The sequence below is a fragment of the Tursiops truncatus genome, chromosome 1 (assembly GCF_011762595.2).
Source record: "Tursiops truncatus isolate mTurTru1 chromosome 1, mTurTru1.mat.Y, whole genome shotgun sequence".
Taxonomy (NCBI): Eukaryota; Metazoa; Chordata; class Mammalia; order Artiodactyla; family Delphinidae; genus Tursiops; species Tursiops truncatus.
In genome coordinates, this window is record NC_047034.1 from 21013023 (window position 1) to 21038743 (window position 25721).

General features: G+C 45.0%; 1 protein-coding gene across 1 annotated transcript; it reads left to right on the forward strand.

The window, feature by feature from the left end:
* The first annotated feature begins 217 nt into the window (after positions 1-217).
* On the forward strand, positions 218-2254 carry CCDC185 (coiled-coil domain containing 185). Its single transcript, XM_019920296.3, has one exon. It carries the CDS (start codon positions 218-220, stop codon positions 2126-2128), a length of 1911 nt encoding a protein of 636 aa, XP_019775855.2. The 3' UTR covers positions 2129-2254.
* Positions 2255-25721: the final 23467 nt, after the last annotated feature.

The following is a 25721-nucleotide window of genomic DNA, read 5'->3' on the forward strand; positions in this document are numbered from 1 at the left end:
CTCTCACCGCTCGGGCGCTAGGAAGTCCCCAGTGGGCGAGGGCCGAGGGCTGCGGCAACGGCGGGGGGCGGGGGGGGGGGGCGGAGGTGCATTGTGAAGTGGCCACAGCGTCACAGGCGGCCCGGACCCCCGGGATCCGAGGGCGGGGCGGGTCTCCGCAGCGACCCCGTGAGGTCCCGGGACCCTGGCTCAGACGCTGGGAGCGCGGGGAGGGAGCATGGAGGGCTTCGGCCGCTTCTCCCCGCGGCCTCACTCGGACCTCTGGGAGGCCCCGCCGCCCCGCAAGGAGCGCGCATCCTCGGCGCGGCTGGGTGGGTCAGGGCCGCAGAGCGAGCAGAGCCTGTGCTCCCGGGCCGGGACTCCCCGAGAGGGGAGCGAGGCCGCGGCGCCCTGGCCGCACCTGCTCTACTCGCCCATCCCGCGGCCCCGCCGGCGCCGGTACCCGGACTTTCCGCCTGAAAGCCGCAGCCTGACCGACGTGGCCCGGAGGCCCCCGGACCACGCCAGGAAGCACCGGCCCCGCAGACGGCGCCTGGAAGACGCCTGGGGGGAGGCAGGTACCACGCCCCTGGAGCAGGGAGGCAGCCCGCCTAGCCCGGCCTGGCGGCAGCAGCAGCAGCCCCAGCTGCCACCGCAACAACCTCAGCCCTGCCAGCACCACCCTCCGGCCTGGGGAGATTCGCCCCCACCTTACCCGCAGGGAGCTTACACTCCCCCGAGTGGAACTTTCAGGGTAGAAAAGGTGCAGAGCAGAGACCAGTGGGCAGTGCCGGCCTGCAGAGGTCTCGGTCGCTGGTCCCTTTCCTCGGTTCTCACGAAGAAGTGTTCTGTGCCCTCCAGAGAGTTCGGGACGCAGTCAGGTTGCGTGTACATCCAGGAAAGATACCGTAATGATCCAGGGGAGTCATTAGCCAGCCAGTACTCCCATCCCTCGCTCCCCAGCAAGGCGATGCACAACCAGCACACCCAGATCCTCAAGTACAAGCTGGAAAAGGCAGTAATATCCTCCAGGGACCAGAAGATTGTGGCCCTGGTGCTGACCTGGCTCAAAAAGGCCCAGAGGATGCGGGAGCTGCAGCAGCAGGCGGCTCTAGCCTGGGAGGAGCTGAAGCGCTCAGACCAGAAGGTCCAGTTGACCCTAGAGACAGAGCGCCAGCTGCTGCTGCAGCAGAGCCAGGAGCAGTGGCAGCAGGAGAAGGAGTGGCACAAGGCTCGCCTGAGGCGGAAGCAGCGTGTCCGACAGCGGGACAGGCAAGCGACCTACACGATCCGGCAGGGGAGCAGGTGGAAGGCGCAGCTAGAGGACCAAGACAACCAGCGCCAGGAGAAGCTGGAAGGGGTCCCCTCTGAGGCCGAGACCAAGCACGGGAAGCAGTACCAGGTGCAGCACCTGCAGGAGCACGAGAGGAAGATGCAGGACCTGCGGGAGCGGAACAGCCTGCAGCTGCAGAAGAGGCTGAAGCAGGCCTGTCTAAAGGAGCATGTGCACACCACGGAGGGCCAGAAAAAGATCCAGGAGACCAATCTTAGCTCCCTAGTCAATTACCAGGCCCGGAAGGTCCTCATGGACTGCCAGGCCAAGGCTGAGGAGCTCCTCAGGAAGCTGTCCCTGGAACAGAGTTCCCAGTGGTCCCAAGATTTTCCCCAGGGCCTGATTAAGGAGCATCACCGGGAGCCGAAGGAGAAGGTCAGGGAGGAGGAGCAGTGCCAGCAGGTCAAGTGGTGCGCGGAAGAGCCCGAGGAGCAGAGGAAGGAGCACAAGCGGCTGTCCATGGAGCTCGCGGACCAGAAGATCCTGCAGACCAGGAGTAACGTCCACAAGAATATCGGTGACAAGGTGCAGCACATTCGGGAGCTCAACATCCTTCGGGAGAAGAATCATCACATCCTGAAGCTGAACGCCGAGAAGGAGGAAAAGTGCCACATCGAGGGCATTAAGGAAGCCATTAGGAAAAAGGAGCAGAAGACGGAGCAGATCTCGCGAGAGAAAGATGCAACCTTCGGTGAATTCCAAAAGATCTCCAGGGCCTCTGGGACAGACAACGTGAGAAAGTTTGCCAACAACTTCTTTGATCCGATAGGGCGGGAGGCCCAGGTTCGAGCTGGGCAGCAGGGAAGAGGCCACTGAGAACCTGACAACAAATAGCTTACAGCCCAGGCGGCTAGAAAGAGATGTGGCAATGTGATTCATTTTATAATCTGATTATAATTGAGCATTCATTTTTTAAAAGTACATAAAATAGCTGCAATTTCCTCTGATGAACTAGGTTATTGAGTCATTTGGATGGTTGAGAGGGTTGGGGTAGAAATTTGGAAATTTTAAGAAAATTACTTGCCTTTGTACATCTGGATTTAAATAGAAAATATTCATTTAGTTCTCAAGTAATCTTAGAAGCATATGTCAGACACATCTTTGAGGAACCAAAGAAAAACCTACAGTGGGGCATACAGTTCTGTGTCATGAGGTAAGTCTTTCCCTGTCCCAGAACTTATGAAAGTGTGAAGTGTAATGTACCTGTCATAAGAAATCTCCAAGAAAAAAAAGAGTGTGTGGGGGTAGGGGTGGGGGGAATTTCTGTAAACAAGTATATTTGGGAACACAGCATACTACAGCCCCTCTTGGGATTTCATAATGCATGTGAAATTTTTAAAGGCTCTGAAAAGTCTGGCAGTAAAGACACATTTGATTAACCTAGTGTTTTTCACAAACCACAGAACTCTTTTTTCTTGGATCTTTCCATGGGATTGATGTTCTGTGAAATATTTTTGGAAACAGCTCTCTGTAGACCCTCCCAGGCTGTACTTCTTTGGCCTACCCTTCCTGTGTTAATAGGAAATATTTATAATTCCTTTAGCACTACTGATTGACTGCACCACCACAGACATGCTGTCCAAAAGCTCACTGGAATCTTTTGGTCCAATTCTTTTTTCTTTCCCCCTTTTGGTCAGTCTCATCCAGTCTTTTGGAACAAAATTCTATTAGAGTCCTTCTCTTCCCCTCTGTTTCTCCTCTGTCTCTTCTGAAGGAGATATGTGATGTCATTCTGTCTACCCACATGTGTCTAATTAACCTAAACAGTCTGAACGAATGGCTAAGCATGACTCAGGAACACGACATTTAAAAAATAAGGAGCCAGAAGCTAAGTAGAATTTAACCCATCACATCTCAAAGTCTCTATTGAAAAATTCTAAAGGTGTTCTTTAAATGCCCCTAATGTAACATTTGTCTTTCAAAAAAAAAAAAAAAAGAGAAGAGGAAGTAAGCCCCACTGGAAGATTTGTGTCTTCTTAGTGTTTTTGAAATGACATGAAAGGTGACCTGGCAAGGGGTTTTGTTCAAAAGTCAGTGTGAGATCCATATTCTCATCTTACATAATGGAAACTGGGCCCACTTCCCTGCCGTAGTTCCCCTCTGTCTACTGTCCCCAAAGAGACCTACTCAGGCCCTCACTCCTTTGCTCAAAAGTAGAAAGGCCCGTACATCTTGGCTCAATTTCTAATCTTATTATTTTCTTCTCTTCACCCAAGCTAATGCTGTTCTAGCCAAATGCTGTGTACATTCCCAGCATTCTAGGAAGGTGCTTAAAATATCTCAGACAGACGTCCCATGAATCTAACTCTTCCTCTTGACATAGGTATGTGACTTTGGGGAAGTTACCTTCCTGGGCCTCAGTTTCCTCATCTGTAAAATAGAATTATATTTCATACTTCAAAGGGATGTTGTGAGGGATGATTAAAATCATGTAAGGTGTCTGGCATAGTGTCCAGAACCTAATACACACAGTAATTAAATGTTGCAGTTGTTATTCTATTACTGGCTTTCCATTTTTGTCAATTCCATTCTCCCTATCTCACTGCTTTCTCACCAGCTGCCTCCTCCCATCATACCCAAGTCTGATTTTTCTGAGGTTAGCGCACATCCTGCCTCTTGTATGAAATGTGGGGCCTCCCTGGCTGCTCCATCTCAACATCAGCCTTCTTTGACAAGCTGCTCACTTTATGGCTTATTGAGCACTTAGAAATTGATGCTTCGTTGGCATATCCATTTTGCAATCCCCATCTTGGCTTCCAAACTGGACTGCATGCTACTTAAGGCCAGGGTCATTATACCCATGCTTAACATGGTGGTCAATATATAGTCAAAAGCCATGAAGCACGATATTTTGACCCTATATCCATATCCCATGCCTTTACCCTACTAATGTTCTTTGCTCTTTGCTCCAAGAAATAAATACAGACTTTCATTCTTTTATCCAATTCTTTATGAATATTACTGGTAGAAATAATCAATACAGAATAAGACTGATAGAAGATGAAGTACATTTACTTTCCCCTATTTTTCCCTTAAAAAAATATATTCTAGGGCTTCCCTGGTGGCGCAGTGGTTGAGAGTCCGCCTGCCGATGCAGGCGACACGGGTTCGCGCCCCGGTCCGGGAAGATCCCACATGCCGCGGAGCGGCTGCGCCCGTGAGCCACAGCTGCTGAGCCTGCGCGTCCGGAACCTGTGCTCCGCAATGGGAGAGGCCACAACAGTGGGAGGCCCGCGTACTGCAAAAAAAAAAAAAATATATATATATATGTATATATATTCTATATATACATATATATCCCCAGTATAAATATATATATATTTTTGACCCCCACCATTACCCATGCCCCCAAAGACCCAGTGAGGATCCTAGACTTTTACCTGGGGATGTAATAAGGAGCTCCCCACCCTGGCAGTGTCAGTTGAGACCACTTGGGGAGCCTAGACTTTCAACCACTACTGACACCACCACCACCACCACCACGATGCAGTAACAGGGCACCCCTCTCTCTCCCTACTGAGTGGTATCAGATAAAGCCTAGTGGAGAGGAGTTTTGTTACCCTCAATCAGTAACACCCCTCTGGTGTCAATAGATGTCATGTGGGGAGCAGTAATGAGGCACTCTCAGCCCTCCCAGCCAGGGAGGTATCAGTGGAGGCCTAGAGGGGAGCCAACATCCCCACCTCCACCCGGCAGTGGTGGAGAGAGCCCCCTCCCCCCCGCTCAGGTGGCAATGGAGGCTGAGTGGGGAGCTGGACTTATACCCCTGCCTGGCAATAATAAGGCCTCAACCTTCTTCCCTTTCTAGAACAGTGTGAGAGGAAGCCAGATAAAACAGCAGATCCAGTCTTACAATACTCAAAATGTCCAGGTTTCAGTTCAAAATCACACTTCATATCAAGAACCAAGAATATCTCGAACTGAATGAAAAAGACAATAGGAGTCAATGTGAGGATGACAAATGTTAGAAATACCTTAAGTTCTTAAAGAAGCCATGATAAAAATGCTTCAACAAGCAATTATGAACACACTTGAAACAAGCAAAAAATAAAATTGTCTTGGCAAATAGAACGCCTCAAAAAAAATACAAGATATAAAGAAGAACCAAATGGAAATTTTAGAACTGGAAAATACATTAACAAAAATAAAAAGCTCAGTGGATGAGCTAAACAGTAGAATGGAGGGGGCAGAAGAATCAGTGAACTGTAAGACAGAACAATAAAAATTACCAACTCTGAGAAATAGAAAACTACCAAAAAAAAAAAAATTAGCAGAGCCTCATGGACCTGTGGGACTATAACAAAAGTTCTAACAGTCATGGCATGTCCCCAGAGGAGAGGAGTAAGAAGGTAGGGCTGAAAAAGTGCTCAAGGTAATAATCGCTGAAAACTTTTCAAATTTGGTAAAGAGCTAACCCTACATGTTCAAGAAGTTGAGTGAACCCCCCAAAAGAGTAAACCCATAGAAATCCATAAGACATATCATAGTCAAACTTCTAAAACTGAAGAAAAGAAAATAATTCTTGATCAGAGAATGAGAAAATAAGCCACAGACTGGGAGAAAACATTTACAAAAGAGTGGCTATATTAATATGAGACAAAGTGCACTTCAGAGCAAAAAATTACCATAGACAGGAACATCATAAACTTACAAGAGAGTCAATCCACCGAGAAGACATAGTTCTAAACATCTATGTATAAACAACAGAATTACAAAATATATGAAGCAAAAACCAGTAGAACTAGAAAAAGGAATAAAATCACAGTTGCAGCTGGAGACTTGAACACCCTTCTCTCAACAACTGATAGGACTTCTAAAAAGAAAATCAACACAGATACGGAAAAACTTAACACCATCAACTAACAGGATCTAATCAACAGTTGCAGAAAACCCTGGCCAGCAACAGCAGAACACACATTCTTTTCCAGCGCTCATGGAACAAATAGCAAGAGAGATCATATCCTGGTCCATAAAATAAACTCAAGAAATTTAAATTACTGAAGTCATACAAAGTGTGTTCTCTGACGACGAAAGCATCAAACTAGAAATTAGTAACAATGATACCAGGAAAATCTCCAACAGTTAGAAATTAATCAGAACTCTTCTAAACAAGCCCTAAGTCAACGCCTCAAAGGAAAATTTTAAAAATACATTGAATTTGGGCTTCCCTGGTGGCGCAGTGGCTGAGAGCCCGCCCGCCGATGAAGGGGACGCAGGTTCGTGCCCCAGTCCGGGAGGATCCCACGTGCCGTGGAGCGGCTGGGCCCATGAGCCGTGGCCGCTGGGCCTGTGCGTCCGGAGCCTGTGCTCCGTGGCGGGAGAGACCACAGCAGTGAGGTGCCCGCGTACCGCAAAAAAAAAAAAAAAAAATACATTGAATTTAATTAAAATGTCAAATTTGTGGGACACAGCAAAAGCAGTGCTGAGAGGGAAATTTATAGAATTAAGTACATTTAAAAAGGCAAAAATCTCAAATCAATAATCTAAGCTCCCACCTTAGAATAACCTAGAAATAGAGCAAAACTAAACCCAAAGCAAGCAAAGAAAATCAAAGAATGGAAATCAATTCAAATAAAATTGAAAAATTCTTTGAAAAATTCAATAAAATAGACAAACCACTAACAAGACTGCTAAAGAAAAAAGAGAAGACACAAATTACCAGTATCATGAATGAAACAGCAATATCACTACAGATCCTGAAGACATCAAAAGGATAATAAGGGAATGCTATGAACAACTTTACACAAAGTTGGACAACTTAGATAAATGGACCAATTCCTCCAAAAACACAAACTACCACAACTCACCCAATATGAAATAGATCATTTGAATAGCCCATAATCACTCATGAAATTAAATTCATAATTTTAAAACTCTCCCCCCAAAATCTCCTGGCCAGATGGTAACACTCAAGAATTTCACAAATGCTTAGACAAGAAATAACACCAATTCTACACAACCTCTTCCAAAAAAATGGAAGAGAAGGGAACACTCCCCAATTTATTTCATGAAGTTAGTGTTACCACAATACCAAAACAAAGACAGTGTGAAAAAAACAAAACCTGCAGAATAATGTCACTCATGAACATAGATGTAAAAATCCTTAACAAAATGTTAGCAAATTGCATTTAACAGTATATAACAAGAATTATGCACTGCAACAAAGTTGGATTTATTCCAAGACTGCAAGGCTGATTCAGTACTTGAAAATCAATCACCATATTAATAATCCAGCACATTAGCAAATTGAAGAAAAGCACATGAACATATAAATCAATACAGAAACAGCATCTGACAAAATTCAACACCCATTCGTGAATAATACTTTCAGGAAAATAAAAAGAAAGGGGAACTTCCTCAACCTGATAAAGAGCATCTACAAAAAAATCTACAGCAAGCATTACACCCAAGTGAAAGACTACATGCTTTCTCCCAAGATTGGGAACAAGGCAAGCATGTCCATTCTCACTGCTCTTATTCAACATCATGCTGGAAAGCAAGAAAAGAAAATAAAAAGCATAAGATTGGAAAAGAAGAAATAAAACTATCCTTATTCATAGATGACATGATGGTTTATATAGAAAATCCAAAGGAATCTACGTAAATCTTCTAATAAGTGAGTTTAGCAAGATCACAGAATACAAGAGCAGCATACAAAAATCAATCAGATTTCTATATATTATCAATGAACACATGGTCACTGAAATTTAAAAATACACTACCATTTACAATAACTCAGAAAAACACATATAAATCTAATAAAACATATATACGACTTATTTGCTGAAAACCACAAAATGCTGATGAAAGAAGGAAGACCTAAATAAATAGACCTACTATCCATGGATTAGAGGATTCAACATAATAAAGCACAGGGAGATCAGCTTGGTGCTTTGTGACCGCCTGGAGGGGTGGGATAGGGAGGGTGGGAGGGAAGGAGACGCAAGAGGGAGGAGATATGGGAACATATGTATATGTATAACTGATTCACTTTGTTATAAAGCAGAAACTAACACACCATTGTAAAGCAATTATACCCCAATAAAGATGTTAAAAAAAAAAAAGATGTCAATTCTCCCCCAACTGATAAACAGATTTAGTGTAATTCCTCTTAAAATCTCAGATTTTTAGTAGATATGGACAAGGTTATTCTAAGATGTATACGGAAAGGCAAAGGAACTAGAAGAGCTAAAACAATTTTGAAAAAGAGAAAGTGGGAGGAATCAGTCTGCCCAGTTTCATGACTTATTACATGGCTGCAGTAATTAAGACTATGTGATACTGATGAAGATATAGACACATACATTAATGGAACAGAATAAAGAAATGAGAAATAGACCCACAGAAATATGTCCATTTATCATTTTTGGCAAAGATGCAAAAGCAATTTGGTGGAGAAGGACAGACAGCTCAACATAATACTGCTGGAACAAGTGGATATCTACAGGCAAAAAGTAAGGAAGTAACAGAGGGACAGAGACAGAGGGAGGGAGGGAGAAGGGGACGAAGGAAGGAAAGATTTCAACCCAAGTCTCACATCTTATACAAAAATTAACTCAAAGTGGATAATGGACTTAAATGCAAATTGTAATACAATAAAGTTTTCAGGAAAATATCTTCAGGATCTAAAGTTAGGCAAAGAGTTCTTAAACTTGACACCAAAAGCACAATCTATAAAAGAAAAAATTGATAAATTGGACTTTATCAAAATTAAAAACCTTTGCTGTGTGAAGGAATCTGTTAAGAGGATGAAGTGACAAGTTACGGGATGAGAAAATGCAAGTTGAAACTATAATGAGATATCATTATTCACCTACTGAATGGCTAAAATAAGAAATAGTGACAACACGGAATGCTGGCAAGGATGCAGAGAAACTGGATCACCCAGGCATTGCTGGTGGAAATGCAAAATGGTACAGTCACTCTGGAAAGCAATTTAGCAGTTTCTTCAAAAACTAAAGATGTAACTACCATATGACACAGCAATTGCAGTCCTGGGCATTTATCCCAGAGAAATTGACTTATGTTTGTACAAAAACCTAAATATGGATGTTTATAACAGTTTTATTCATAAGAACCCAAAACTGAGTTAACCCAGATGTCTTTCAACAGCTAAAAGGTTAAACAAACAGTGGTGAATCCATACCATGAAATACTACTCAGCAATGAAGAGGAAACAACTACTGATACACACAACAACTTAGATGAATCGCCAGAGAATTATGCTGACTGAAAAAAGCCAATCCCAAAAGGTTACATAGTGTGTGATTCTACTTATATACCATTAATGAAATGACAGGATTTCAGAAACGAAAAACAGAGTAGTGGCTGTCAGGGATTCTAGATGGGATGGAGGTGGAGGAAAGTGTTTGTGGCAATAAAAGGGCAACATGAGGGGTTCTTCTGGTGAAGGAAATGTTCTGTATCTTGGCTGTCAATGTCAGTATCCTAGGTGTGATACTGTACTATAGTTTACAGGACGTTATCATCAGGAAAAATTGGGTAAAGGGCACATAAGATCTCTCTGTCCTACTTCTTAAAACTATGTGAATCCACAATTATCTCAAAAGATTTCTAAAAACAAAATAAAACTAACATTATTTATTGCTGGAAAAAAATACATTTTTGTTGGTGACAAAGAACGTCAAAACCTGAACCCAGGAAAACTAGATTTAGTAGAAATTTATTAACACAAAGTAAACTCAACAAAGGCTAAAACTGAAAATAGTAACAGTTGTTACTGACTAAAAATTGAAGCACATTTTCTCTATACATGTATCTATGTATAATTTGGCCTGGAAAAATTGAACTTGGTAGAAATAATTCCCGCAACAGGAGAAGCTGTAATTGGTCACATTTGATATCGTCAAGAACACTGATAAATAAATGCAACTGGTCTCAATGCAAAGAAGTTTCATAAATTGAAAACAAAAATAGAAAAATTTGGAAGCAATGACTGTACCATTTAGAAAACTGATCACAGAATTGAATTGGCTTAAAGGAGTTTGTGTTAGAAAATACTCTCTCAATGAAAACATAATAGCCTTAGTATTCTGACTTAAATATTTGTATTCAGTACTTAGCAGATCAAAACTATGGGATCAAAACATCCTATCATCTAGCCCAAACTTATGAAATGTTTACTATGTGCCAGGCACTTGACATACACTAGACACTTTTACATTCATTTATATCCTTTTATTTTATAACCTTTATAACATAAGTTAGCTACGGTATTTCACAGATGAAGAACTGAGGTTTACAGAGATTGATCAAGATTTCTGAGATGCTGCTGCTAGTAAGTGGTAGAGCTGGGATTTGAACCCAGTTCTCTCTGACTCCCTATGCTGTTTCCATACATTACCGGCCTTTCAGTGATGAAAAGGAAATATACCATTGTGATTATAACCCAGACTCTGAAACCAGACTATCCATGTTCTAATCTAATCTCCATCATTTAACTAAGAGGGGCATTGGGCAAGGTTCTTTACCCATCCATGCATCTTTTATGAAAATCTGTAATTATCTTTCACCCCATTAGCATTACAAGAACAAAACGATATGGTTATTTCAAAAGACAGAGAAAACACATTCAATGAAATTCAAAACATCTATTTATGATTTAAAAAATTAACTAGCTCAGAATCGAAAGGGATTTCCTTAATCTGATAAGGGGAGTCTAACCAAAACCTACACAAAATTATTTTTAATGGTGGAACAGTGAAGGCTTTTAAAATCAGGAAGAAAAAAGAAAAGAAAGAAAACATATAAGGTTTGGAAAGGGGAAAAGAAACCTAAAAATTCTCATTATCCACAGATGATATGATTGTCTGTATAGATTCTTCTATCTACAACCTTAAAAGTTTATATATGCATAATACAGCTTTGTGTAATAGCCAAGAAAAAGAAACAATTCAAAGTCCATCAATAATAGAATGGGGCTTCCCTGGTGGCGCAGTGGTTGAGAGTCCGCCTGCCGATGCAGGGGACGCGGGTTCGTGCCCCGGTCCGGGAAGATCCCACATGCTGCGGAGCGGCTGGGCCCGTGAGCCATGGCCGCTGAGCCTGTGCGTCCGGAGCCTGTACTCCGCGACGGGAAAGGCCACAACAGTGAGAGGCCCGCGTACCACAAAAAATAATAATAATAATAATAGAATGGATACATAACCTGAAGCATAGTCACACAATGGAACTCTGTACGGCCAAGAGCAAACCAATGGTCAACAACCATACTCAACAACATGGGTGAATCCCACAAACTTAACGTTGAGTGAAAGAAGCTAGACACCAAAGAGCACACACTGCATGATTCCATTTACATAAAGTACAAATACAGAAGGACTAATCTCTGCTGTGGAAGTCAGGAGTGTGGCTCCCCTTGGGTGGGGCTAATGGCTGCAAGGGGTCCAGGAATGCAGTGTGAAGTAAGGAGGTAAAGCGTGGGATGTAGAATCAAACGGTGTGGGGTTTAAATGCCGGCTCTGCCACTCACCAGCTGACAGACTGTCCACGCGGGACGTAACCACTGTGAGACTCAGTTTCCCCCACTGGAAAATGGGCATAAGGATGGTCCCCACCTCACTGGATTGCTGTGAGATGAACAAGATAATGTATGTGAAGTCTGTGGCTCAGGAAGTTCTGGAAAGTGATAGCTATGGTTGTTGTCAGTCTTGTTCTGCTTCCTGGACTCCTCCACTAGGAGCCTAGTGATTCCTGGGGGTAAAAGACAGAGTTTTCCCTTAGCAGATGGCTTTTGATTTCAAGACGTTTCCTTCAAAGACGCTTCGGGGACACTCCAGACCCCAGATACGGCCTCTTCAGTCGACACAGGGGTTACTTTGTCATTGGAACTCCTGCTGAGGTCACAGACACCGAATGTCAAATGGTAAATTCTGCAAGGGGAGTGGGTGAGATACTAAATCAACTGCTTACTTGACTGCACTTCTTACAAATCTCAGACCAGCAAAACACACCTCTCATTCTTACCTTTATGGTCAGAGCTGCTTGAGTCTAAGGGCATTTTGGTTTGGAGGCTGTGTTTGGAAAACCTTCTGTCTATCCGGGACTAGTCAGGCAGCCTCCCACCCCACTCTCGCCCGGGCATGTACCGCCATTTATCATGAAAAGAATGCAGCACCTGCTTCCCCCGCTAAATTTCCTGCTTTTTGTAAAAGCTTCTAAAATAGATTTTGAATTGTATGGTTTTCATAAATGCTGTTTTTGCAAAGCGTTTCTTGAATGATTATTTGTGCTTAGTGTTTGAAAAATAACTTCGCTCAAAGAGAAGGAAGATAATGTGTCTAGTGACTATAACTTATATTAATGGGAGCACCCCTGAGCCAAGTTGAAGGAGATGGAGATGAGACACGTGGATAATCAACATCTGAGCTCCTAGAAGGGAGCCATAAACATGAACTGGCAGACTTCCGTGGAGCTTCATCAGTTCGTGTTCACTGAGCCTTATTCATTAGGGCAGTTGGGAAGCAGCAGGTATAAACACGTGTGCACATGTGTGTATTCCAAGGGATGTAAGGACGAGAGCTTGGTCCAAGCATCCTACCAATGTGACTTCTGCCTCATCCCAAGGTGAGTCTGGGGCTTTCAAAGTATTGAAGAAAATAGGAAACGCTCCCCTAGTTCATGACGTAAAGCAGGAAGAAGCTTGAAGTGGGGCGGGCTGGGTTAGGGGTGCTGCACAAAAGCCCAAAATAAAAACAGAGCCTTTTCAGCCCAGAAAGAAAGTCACCCTATCCGCTGCCCAGGCAGGAAAAGACACGGTCCAGAACATTTATTCTGCCATGCGTCAGTCTTTCAGGCAGAAAAAGTCCTGGCAGAAGTTGATTTTGCAAGTTGAACAGAGAAGACACCTTTTTGGAGTGGAGGGGATCAAATGATACTAGATGAGAAAGCACTTTGGAAAGTTAAAGGGATTATACAAAGGTAAGAGATCATTGTCATTAGTGGTATGTTTGCTGAGAAGATGCCAGAATATTTCTTCTCCATAGATGATCATGACACCGCAAGGGCCAGTCGTGTCAGGGTGAGGATGGCGTCAAGTCAGGTGCCAGGAGGTGGGCCGTCAAGTGCAGCCCTACCGCTGATGAACCGCTAACTAAAAGCAAGCCCTTTGCCTCTCTGGCCTTGCGTTTCTATATCGGTAAATAGGGCATAATAATAACACCCTGTTCAGCGGGGTGTGGGAGGCCACATAGGTAAACGTGCCCAGCATGTGAAAGCCCTCAAAAAACCAGCTATTGTTTACTGAGCTCTTATTCTGGGCCAGACACCACGCTGAGTGCTTTTTGTCTAGTCTCCCATTAATCTTTACAAGAAACCCATGTGGTAAGAATGGCTATTCTCCATGTATGATGGAGACACGGAAGCTCCGTGTGGATGGAGGCCCTGAAAGGTCCTACTGGGTGCCCGAAACCCGTAAGTGACAAGATCAAAACACAAACACAAAACCCGGTGCTTCCAGCCCCAAGCTCTGTTCACTCTCTCCCATTTTTCCTCAATAAATGTTACTTGAATCTCAACTAGGTTGTCCATCTTTTGAAGGCAGGTCCTGTTTGTACGTCCTGAACTCTCATCCCAGAGCATCTGTTCTGGTATTGACTGCCATTAAATATTTACTGAAATTGAATTGTAATAGCTCTGTGGGAAGGTCCCTGCTGGCCGGGTCAGGCTCTGACAGCTGTTCTGTGACTCCACGTGACTCCCTGATCCAGGAGGGATGACCTCCGCACAGGAGCTCAGAGGCCATCACACACACAGCTTCCAAGGGCAGGTGATCAGACAACTGTGCCCGTCACCACCCTGAAAAGAGGGACCAGATCAGGTAGCCTCTGGTGGCCAGGCAGGAGTCTAAGGCCCTGGGGGCATCCTCCAGCCCAGCTGGCTTATCTCAAAGCTTCCCAAAAATCACTTCAGAAGTAACATTCGAGGTGTCCCTCATTGTAAATCTTCAAAAAGATTTCTTCGAAAGCCTGATGTAAAGACTGTATTGTAGGAAACACTGCATCACCATCAACTTGCAAGTGAAAACTGCTGAAGTGTACACAGTGGACAATTCACCCAGCATTTCAAATTAAGGCTTTTCTAACGTAGCATTTCTTCACTCCCACAGACAGATGCACACGGCCTGATTTGATATGATACCCAAATATAACCAAAGTGTAATTTAGGAAACTAAATTAAACTAAACCAAAGTGTAATTTATTTCTGAGTCGATGATAATACCACTGTAAATTTTCTTTAGGATAACTCCTTCTCGTGTCAGAGATGATAATGTTCTGGTCTTCAATTAAATGAAAGATTGAGTATTTCCTAGGGAGCTAATTGGTGGATGCGGTGAAGGTGCTTCCCTTGTGCTGCCACGTCCCCTCGTTTTCCATTGTTCTTGGGTGCTCTCCTTTCGTGCATTCATCCCTCTTTGCGAGTGCCTAGTTCAGAGTTAGTCCCCTCGGGTATACATAATTCTGGAAGAGGAGGACCGGTCCTCTGCCATTCAGAACCCAGGGAAGCAGCCATGAATGAGCAGGAGACAACCAAGCTGTGCTGACAAGCATGGGAGGCTGGCAGATGGAGCAGCTCATCAGTTTGGCACTATACTCTGAATCCAAGCAAGCCCCCCCAGGGCAACGAGTATCATTTTTCAGGGACTGTTTGCCAGGCTGAAAGTGCTGTATGGGTAGAAACTCCAGTGTCCCATGGCCTCTCCAGCCTCTGACACTGAACTGGCTTTTGTCTTGACCTTCTCATATAAGATCTTGGACTTCCACAAAGTTGCCTCTGGAAGTACCCAGAGTAGGTGCCCCTCCCCACCGTCATGCTTGTGGGCCGTGTTCTGCCTCTGTCCTGCTCCCGTCCTCCTGAAAGCCCACGTGAGAGTCTCTGGCACTACCCAAGTGAGACCCCAGTGTCCCCATCTTCCTACACAGCCACTGCTGCCAGGTTGTATGGTCCTACAGCACAGGGTGCCGTGTGCCCAGAATATTAAATCCCGTGTCCCCCACTGTGAGCCCTGCTTTGTCCTAGGGACACACATGCCTGCCGTTCACATTCTTAGGTTCATGGTGTCTCACACAAGACAGTTCCTTCAATCCCTGCCTGCTGCCCTCCGCACGCTGCCCCTTATCAGAGGCCAGCACGAATCCTCCATCACACTCAGAGGCCCAGTGCAGTTCAGTTCTTGTGAACTGACTCCTTCTGCCGGCCCCCAGCTCACCAGACCGGCCTGGACACGTTTACTGTCAGTGAGGGCTCAAGGAAGGACACCCACTGTGGGAATACACTGGGGTTTTTTAGTTAACATGCTGTTTCGTTTTTAAAAACTGAGATAGATAGATAGATAGATAGATAGATAGATAGATAGATAGATAGATATGTGAGAAAGTTCTTCCTTAGAGTAGAAAACCAGCAAATAAATGTAAAAGGAATAATGGATTTAGAAAACCAGCACCTGGCAACCATCATCATAATGATAGATTCAGGCCAGAATCATCAATGGATGCTAAAATTAGTGAGTGAAATTTAGAGGAGTATATAGACCAACTCAAAGTATCTCCCCCCAGGATTCTTATTAATTACAAAGTAACCTTACAGAAGGGAAAATTAAGTCACTTTACTGTGGAGAAATCTGACCCATCCCCCCTTAACCAAATGATCAAAGCTAACATCACTGGTGATGAAACAAAGAGACAGCAGCACGTGCCTCCTGATACGGTGCCCTGAGAAAAACCCAGCACCACAGCTTTGGTGTTACCGCCCAGAGCATACGACCTGAATGCGATCACAAAGAAACATCAGACGAACCCGAAGGAAGGGTCGCTCTACAACGTAAGTGGCCTGCACTATGAAAAAATGTCAAGATCGTGGATGCAAAGAGATACTCAATAACTGTTCAAAATGAAAGCAGACTAAAAGTGACACAACAACTGAATAATATAGTCCTGGGTTTTCTTTTGCTATAAAGGACTTTATAGGAAAATTGATGACAACTGAATAAAGTCTGCAGATTAGGGAATAGTATTGTATCAGTCTTACCCTGTATCAGTATACGTGGTGAGAGAGAAAATGATAAAACCAATATAGTAGAATGTTAACATTTGGGGTACAGGCAGACCTTATGTATTGGGCTTTATTGTACTTCACAGATATTGTGTCTTTTACACATTGAAGTTTTGTGGCAACCCTGTGTCAAGCAAGTCTATCGGCACCATTTTTCTAACAGCATTTGCTCACTGTGTCACGTTATGGTAATTCTCACAGTATTTCAAACTTTTTCACCATTATTATATTCATTACAGTGATTGTGATCAGTGATCTTTAATGTTACTATTGCAAGAAGATTATGAAGGCTCAGGTGATGGTTAGCATTCTTAACAATAAAGTTTTTTTTAATTTTTTTGCGGTACGCGGGCCTCTCACTGTTGTGGCCTCTCCTGTTGCGGAGCACAGGCTCCGGACGCACAGGCTCAGCGGCCATGTCACGGGCCCAGCCGCTCCGCGGCATGTGGGATCTTCCCGGACCGGGGCACGAACCCGTGTCCCCTGCATCAGCAGGCGGACTCTCAACCACTGCGCCACCACGGAAGCCCAGTATTTTTTAATTAGGTTATATATGCTCTCTTAGTCATGCTATTGCACACTTAATAGACTACAGTGTAAACATAACTTTGATGTGCACTAGGAAACAACAAAAATTAGAGTGTCTCACTTTCTTTGATATTCTTTTTTCTGGAACCAAACCTGCAATATTTTTGAGGTCTGCCTTATTTGAGTGAAATTCTTTGTCCTAGCCTTGTAACTGCTCTGTAAATTGAAGTTAGGTCAAAATTTATTTTTTTTTAAATCTAAGTTTTGCTTTGAGATCTCTGAAGGCATGTTTGTATGTTGCCAAACCAGGGTCGTGGGAGAAACAGTTGCTATTTTCCCAGCAATAGCTAAATCCAGTCTTCTCCTTGGCTTTAAGGGCACAGCTGGCTTTCCAGGTCTTTGCAAACAGAGAATCATCACTGTTACCTGAATTTAAACCAGTTCTAAACCTTTTCATGGCTGTTTCAAAATAGCTTAGAAAAAATTGGTGGGGAAATGGGATGGGCGTGGGGTGAGGAGGGCTGCATTTCTAAAAGGACGCATATACCCTGTACACCCTGAGTCCCCCGTAGGGTTGTCTGCTCGGCTTCTGAGAGGGAAAAGCTGCAAGGTCAAGGCAAGACCCTCCTTCCCCTTCATGCCAGGGGCCAAGAGCTCCATGTCCACAGATTCCTGCAAGCCTGCTCATGACTCAGGTCTCAGAGCTGATTTCTTATAGTCCTAAAAATAATTCGAAACTAGCCCAAAGCCACTCACACATCAGACAACCTGAGGGCACTCTTGCTGGCATCAGGAAACTCAGAGACCTAATTAAACTCTTCTTCCCCTCCCCTCCCTGGGAGCACAGACTAGGGGAGAGCAAATCACAATGGTCAGATCCACGTGGGTGTCTCCTGAGGGGAGGGGGTGACCTCAAATCCCAGCAGAAAAGCAAAGAAGGTGGGAAGACTGTGGGATCCTGGGCTGCCTAAGGCTAGTTTCCAAGAAAGATGAGTCCCTGCTGCTTCTCTCTTTTGTTCAGGGGCCCGCCAACCCTCTGACAACCGCCCATATGTCCAGCTGGGGCAGTCCCGCTAGGAGCAAAGAGAGCTGGATATCTGTGCTAGAGACGGGCTTCAGAGCAGTATGTGGGCCGTGGCAACTGGAAAAGACTATTTTCAGTTGAATCTGCAGCAATCTACCACTCCCCTCCTATGTGGGAGGGACAGATATAAACCAGGGACGGGGCCGTTCTCCCAAGCTTAGTTAGGAAGTGACCTCAGGATTGGACAGGAGGAAGTTATAGGACTAGAGTCCCCACCTCAACCCCTCCACCCCACTGTCACGTACCCTGAGTGAACAGGAAGTGCTTACACACCTGGAAAGTATGCAAGAACACTTCTTAGCTTTGAATCAAATAAATAACATCGAGGCGACATTCAGTGTTCATTGTGTACCTGCCTCGTTCCAGGCACGATGCTAATCTCTCCAGGAGATGATTTCTTTTCGTCCTCCCAAGCATCTATGTGGTAGGTATTATGAGTCCCATTTGAGAGTTGAGGAAACGGAAGCTGAGAGAGGCAACTTCCCAAGTCACCTTTGAGAAAGTGGAAGAGCAGTTAAGTTTGCAATCAAACAGGGAAGCCAAACAACCACATGAAATATCAAACAGCAGTAAAAGAGCTCTTTGGAGAAGGGTTGCACCCTAAACTTTGTCCATGACCTCGCCATTTTCAAGGCTTCAGTCATCTCCATGCAAGGCCCCCCAAACCTGCAGCTCCAGGTCCAGTCTCTCTCCTGTGCTACAAAAATTCCCTAAGTGCTTGCTGTCTGCTTGCTATCTCCTCCAGGTTGCCCTCTCTGGAGCTCACACTCAGCCTGGCCAAAACTAAGCTCACCATCACTTCTATGTTCATCCCAGACTAACTCCTCATCCGATGTGTCTATTTCTGGGCAGCGACACCATCTCCTAAAGACAAAGGTTTGAAATCTTGAGGCTTTCCATCACTGCTCCATTATATGCTGTCCAAAATACTTTTTTCTCATTTTCCTTCCTCTCCCATACCTGCAGCTCTTCTTTCACCGATCCTCCCTCACCCATCTAAGGAAATCTGGGCTCTCTTTTAGCAGAAAAACATGATAGAACTCCTTCCTCATCTATCCACCAGTGCCTAAGAATGATTTTTTGAAATTTGATCAGTCAGAAAAAGGAATGTCAAATCCTGGACGCTCACTTTACCTAGATCCAATTTTAATGATTCACATATATACCTTTATTATCTAACAAAATGGGACAAGGATACTCAGCGTGAAGAAAAAACATTTTTTTAGACTCTACCAAGCCTTGTGCCAGGTGCTTTCACATACATTATCTAACTTAATTCTTATATCAACTCTGCAAGGTAGATACGATAAAACTCACTTTATAGACAAATTCAAAATCAAGCTCAAAGGGTGGGAGGGAGGGAGACGCAAGAGGGAAGAGATATGGGGATATATGTATATATATAGCTGATTCACTTTGTTATAAAGCAGAAACTAACACACCATTGTAAAGCAATTATATCCAATAAAAATGTTAAAAATTAATTAATTAATTTTAAAAAATCAAGCTCAGGGGGCTTCCCTGGTGGCACAGTGGTTGAGAGTCTGCCTGCCGATGCAGGGGACACGGGTTCGTGCCCCGGTCCGGGAGGATCCCACGTGCCGCAGAGCGGCTGGGCCCGTGAGCCATGGCCGCTGAGCCTGCGCGTCCGGAGCCTGTGCTCCGCAACGGGAGAGGCCACAAGTCAGAGGCCCATGTACCGCAAAAAAAAAAAAAAAAAATCAAGCTCAAAGAAGCTGAATAACATGCTCAAATCATACACCTAGTGAGTGTAGAAGCCTTTCTCTTCTCTTTTACAATTTCTCCCTAAGTGATCTCACCCAGATTTAAAATATCATCCATAAGCTAATAATTTCCAGCTTCACGTCTACAGCTCTGTGTTCTGGACCTCTTACATCCCCCCTTAAATGGCTAGTCCACCTAGATAAATTAACATGGCCAAAACCCAAATTTTGGATTTTCCCCTCCCCCACTAAAATAGTTTCTCCAAGGCTACTGAAACTTCTGCCTCATACCTACCACTCTCTCCCTTGCCCTCCATGCTCCAGTAACACAGGCTGACTTGGTATGACTTAAACATGTTAATCTTATTCTTGCTACAAAGAGTATGTATTTACAAGGAATATCCTTCCCCCAAATCTTCCTTCTAGCTTTTTCCTTCACAACTCAGATCTCTCACCTCCTCAGAGAGTTTCCCTAATCGTCTAGCTCAAGTAGCCTGTTGGTCCCACCACTTTGTATCCCATCATTCTATTTTCTCCTTAGTATATATCAGTACATATGTGAAATTAATTTTTAAAAACATGTTAGTTGGTTCTCTCCCCAGACCAGATAGTAAGCTCCATGAAGGCAGACACTTTATTTCTTATATCCCAGTTCCTAGTATAATACCTGACACAAAATGGTTGCTCAATAAATATATCTTGAATCGAAGAACGAAAGAGTTTCAGAATAAGAATTGAACACAGGCTCGTGTAAATGCAAACCTCATGCTGGATGAAGGTTGAGTGATGGTTACTTGTCTTGGAAATCACAAGATGAGGCAAGTTCCTAGGTGTGCATCAATTTCATTAAACCCTTTGTAGCCAATTTGATCCCAAATAAGCTAAGGTCAGTGGTGGGTAAGAAGCTGGGGCCTGGGGGCTGCCATGGTGTTCCATAGTCAGTGCCCCCTTGAATGACCCATGCTTCCATCTCCATGCCAGGATGGCTACTGTGACATGCATTCAAACCTCTAATTTCACCCTGAGGTAGACACTACTAGCTGCCTTCCCAATAGGCATTTCCATCTTCCTAATGCCAAGTTTAATTCGTGCATCTACCATTAGCTTGCCATGTGCTTTGGGGAAAGCTGGATACATCCTTAATCCCAAGGGTCTATATGAGTCTAAGCCAGTCATGGCGGTCCCATTCCCCTTGCCTGTGACCGGTTTAGGCATGAACATGGTATGCGGTCCTGGCTAAGGACATATGAGGGGAAATCTGTGTGGAGCTTCTGTGAAAGATTCCTTCACTTGCCCAAGAGAGACACAAGGAAAGATAGTTTCTTTTCTTCCACAAGAGTAATTGTGTTATTGTGTCTGGGTGTGGCACAGTAGAACTAAGGCAGTCATCATGAGCTCACAACAAAGCTCATGTGTTGAAAAGGGCAGAATAGAAGTATGGACAGAAACAGGGGCCTTGATGATAGATGAGCCACTGAATTAACCAACCCCTGCAGCACTCTACCTCGAGATCTCTTTCTATGCGAGATGATAAGGACAATGGTCTTTACTGTCCAAACCATTCTGAGTTGAGGTTTCTGTTTCTTTCAGCTCAAAGCAGGCTCAAGGAGCCATGCCCTGATGAGGCTTTGTTGATCTACTTCTTGGCTCTGTTTCAGGCCTACATCAGTCAAAGTCAAATTGTTGCTGCCTTTAGCAACAATTGGTCACATCCGGTCCTCGGTCCTGAACTAGCCTCACTATGTGGAATCCTTCCAGATCGAGAAGAGCCACATGAAATAAATAATTTTGACATATTTATTGCACTTTGCATTTTATAGAGGTTTCAGTATTTCCTTCTAGATGCTTAAGCGTCTAGTACGTGCCAACCATGGCACAAGCAGCATGATATAGCTGTGAGGGAAGCAGATAAGATCTGTGTCCTCATGGAGCCTACAAGGAAACAAGTACAATAATTTCAGATTGTGGTGACTGACGTGCAGGCAATAAATAAGGCAATGAAACAGAGAGTAACCAACTAACTGCAGTAGGAAGACTTCTTAAGACCTGATGGTCAGGGAAGGCTTCTTTGAGGAGGTGACCTTTTCACAGTTGTAACTTGCATCTATTTTTTCTATTATTGAAAAATGTACATAACATAAAATTTACCATTGTAACCATTTTTAGTGTATAGTTCAGTAGCATTAAGTATATTCACATTGCTATTCAACTATCATTACCTTCCATCACCAAAAGTTTTCACCATCCCAAACCTAAATTCCATATCCACTGAACACTAACTCCCCATTCCTCTCTCCCCCCAGCCCCAATGACCACCATTATGCTTTCCCTATGAATTTGACTACTCTTGGTACCTCACAGAATTAAAATCATACAATATTTGTCTTTTGTGGCTGGCTTATTTCACTTAGCATATGTCCTCAAGCTTCGTCCATGTTGAAGCATGCAGCAGAATTTCCCTCTTTTTTTTTTTTTTTTTTGCGGTACGCGGGCCTCTCACTGTTGTGGCCTCTCCCGTTGCGGAGCACAGGCTCCGGACGCACAGGTTCAGCGGCCATGGCTCACGGGCCCAGCCGCTCCGCGGCATGTGGGATCTTCCCGGACCGGGGCATGAACCCGCGTCCCCTGCATCGGCAGGCAGACTCCCAACCACTGCGCCACCAGGGAAGCCCAGAATTTCCCTCCTTTTTAAGGCTGAATGATATTTCATTGTATGGATACACCATTTTGTTGATCCATTTATCCACTGATGAATGCTTCAGTTCAAGAAGGTGACATTTGAAATGAGAGCTAAAGAATGAAAAGAACCAGCCATCCAAACCCAAAGAATGTACAACACTGACAGTGGACCGTAGTGGAAACTATGGACTTTCAGTGATTATGATGTGTTCGCATAGGTTCATCGTTGTAACAAATGTACCGCTCTGGTGGGCGATGTTGATAATGGGGAAGACTGTACATGTGCGGGCACAGGGGGTATATGGGCAATCTTTGTACCATCCCCTCAATTTTGCTATGAACCTAAAACTGCTCTAAAAAAATAAAGTCTTATAAAAAAAAAAAATAGCACCAGTCACAGAAATTGCCAAGGGACTGGTTTCTCGGCAGGTGGGGCAGCAAAGATAAAGGCTGGGAAACTTCTAATCTTTCCTGAAGCCTCAACTCCAATGCCAGCCCCTCTGCAGTTTTCTCTCACATCCCTGAGCAGGTGGTCACCCCCTGTCTGTGCTTCCAAGGACTTTTACCTGTATTTATCCCATCGCACCGTTGTCTCTCCTACCAGGCTGTGGTTCCAAACACACATTTTTTTTTCCCCAAGAGCTGCAAACAACTGCAAAATGGTGAATTTGAGCTGCCAACAAACTGAAAATGATGGATTTGAGTTTCTCTTTACTTTCAGTCCCATAAGGCAGAGGAGATAAGGAACACGATGAAACAGCAAATGCAGGCGGAGGAGGAAAAGAAGCAAAGGGCTTGCGTCATCTCCTAGCTAAGCCTTGAATTTAGAGCCACAGCTTCCTGGAGCTGGGAGGGATATTGCAGATCCTGTAATACAAGGTGTGTGCTTTGTTCTGGGGTGAAATGTTTTGTGCAAGCTTCCTGGATGGACACGGAGAGGCTGGGAGAAGAGCAGGCTCTTAGCAGTCCTCAGAGGCGGTTAAAGCAAGTTTTCAGTGCCCCTCTGTATCCCCCTGGTGTCCCACTGGCTGGAGGACCTCACATTACTCCACAGTTGGTGGGCTTCTGGGGCAAAGGGGTCCTTGCAGGGCCCCCTCAGCTCATACCTGCAAGAGCTGCAAACAGCCCTGGGTGACTTGCTGTAAATCTTTGCTAACAGGAAGGAAAATGGTGGTTACTCCCATTGCCCCAAAGATCCTGGGTCCCAGAGAGAGAGAGAGAGACTTGGTCTTACTCCAGAGGATGCCATCCCATCAGCCGGGAGAGGGTCGCTGGTGGTGTGGAGGCCCCAGGTGCACTCTAGCGGTTGGTGGGTGGGCAGACCATCCTGAAACTGGCTGTTCAGAGGTGGCCCCTGTGCTTTGCTCGTCCACATGGCCTTGAACCTGTCAGAGCTGCCACTGCGCTTTGCCTGAACTTGCCCTCTACATCCCAAGCCATTCTTCTCTGACTCTCTGTCACAAAGCTGATGAACACTCTCTCTCAGAATAATTCCCAGGCCCCTCAATCCCTTTCAAAAGCTAATTTCTCCCTTTACATGGAGCACAATTTTGTGGGGACAGAGGATAGAGAGTAATGCCAATGCTGAATTCTCAGAAAATGGACAGACGTTAGATCGATATGTATGCATCCCTCACATAGAAATAGGAGGACGTTCGTCCTTTGTTTATTGACTAGTCAATCAAAAAATTACTCAGAGGCTATTGTGTGCTCAGAACTAGACAGTTTGGAAGAGACGGCACAGCCTGACATGGTCCTGGCCATTCACAGAATTATCAACATGCTGAGGATGACTAGAACACGTGAGAAAATGAGAGAGAAATTGAATGCTGTTGTGTGTGGCCCTAACCCTTTGTGCATAATTACAGGCTGCCATCCATCCCTGGGAAACACACCCTTTCTATAGGATGGGTCTCCCTCGGAGTATTTTTGAAGGTGAACGAGGCACTGTTCTTCCGAATGTGGCATTCCTGCCAAACTCTCTAGCATATTCGTCATCTGAATAAATCTGATCAACAAAGGATACTCTATACTCCTTGGAGCAAACACCAAGTACAGATGCTGCATGTGGACCCTGAAGACGGACGGTCATCTCAGTGACAGCCCATTATCACATGACCTGGAAAGCCAAGGTTGCCAATGTCTTCGCCCCTCACCAGGTGGGGCCACGTCCCCTTGCCTGCAGGGATTCCCAGGGTGGCGGCTCTGTGTCTGTGGCTATGGCTACACCAGGCACGACTGCCGATTGTCCCCTGGGGCTGACCTCATACACCTCACGCTTTTGTCCCCTGGGCTGCTGGGAATGTCCTTTGGGGTTTTCCCATCTGAGCTGCCATCTCTCTGCAGTGGCTCCTGCCCTTCCCCTCTTCCTCTCTTCTTGAGGGAATCACAAGGTTTAGGGAAAAAATAGAAGCAATTCCTCTCTAAAGAATTCCACATTTGAAAAAAAAAAAAAAAAAAAGAAAAACAAGGGGCTTCCCTGGTGGCGCAGTGGTTGGCAGTCCGCCTGCCGATGCAGGGGACGCGGGTTCGTGCCCTGGTCCGGGAAGATCCCACGTGCCGCGGAGCGGCTGGGCCCGTGAGCCATGGCCGCTGAGCCTGCGCGTACGGAGCCTGTGCTCTGCAATGGGAGAGGCCACAACAGTGAGAGGCCCGCGTATCGCAAAGAAAAAAAAAAAGAGGAAATCCAGATTTGGCTATTTGTTCCCCCTGTGATGGGCTCAATCACAGCCACCACCTCTGTCCAGAGTTACAAGTGCAAAGGAACCCGGAGAAGGGAAAAGTCAGTGTGGAAGGAAAAGGGCTGGGAAGGCTGCCTGGAGGAGGCACCTGACTGTGTCTTTGACCTATTGGCATGATTAGAAAGAGAGGGGGAGGGGAGACCCCAACAGGGTGAAGAACTGGGGCAGATCTGAGCAGGCTTGCGGGGGGGGCAAGATGAGAGTGACACCAGGGGCAGAAGGGCATGGAGGAGCCTGGTGAGTCCAGGGCAGAGGGCCAGGGGAGGAGGTGAATACGGTCCACTCCCCAGCCAAGAGTGAGCACTTACTATGCGCAGGCACTGTGCTAGGTCCTGGGGACAGAGCAAGGGACAAACAGACAAATCTTACTGCCCACCACACTGGAATGTGACGGAGCTTATATCCTAGTGGGCAGAAGCATCCTAGGAGTAAAATAATAAGTAAATTATATAGTATTTAGAACCCGATAAGTGCTATGGAGGAGAAGAAAGCAGGGAGAGTGAAAGGGTGAGCTGGAGAGGCTGAGGAATATCAAAATGTAAATGTGATGGTTAGAGAAGGCCACGCAGAGATAAGTGACGTTT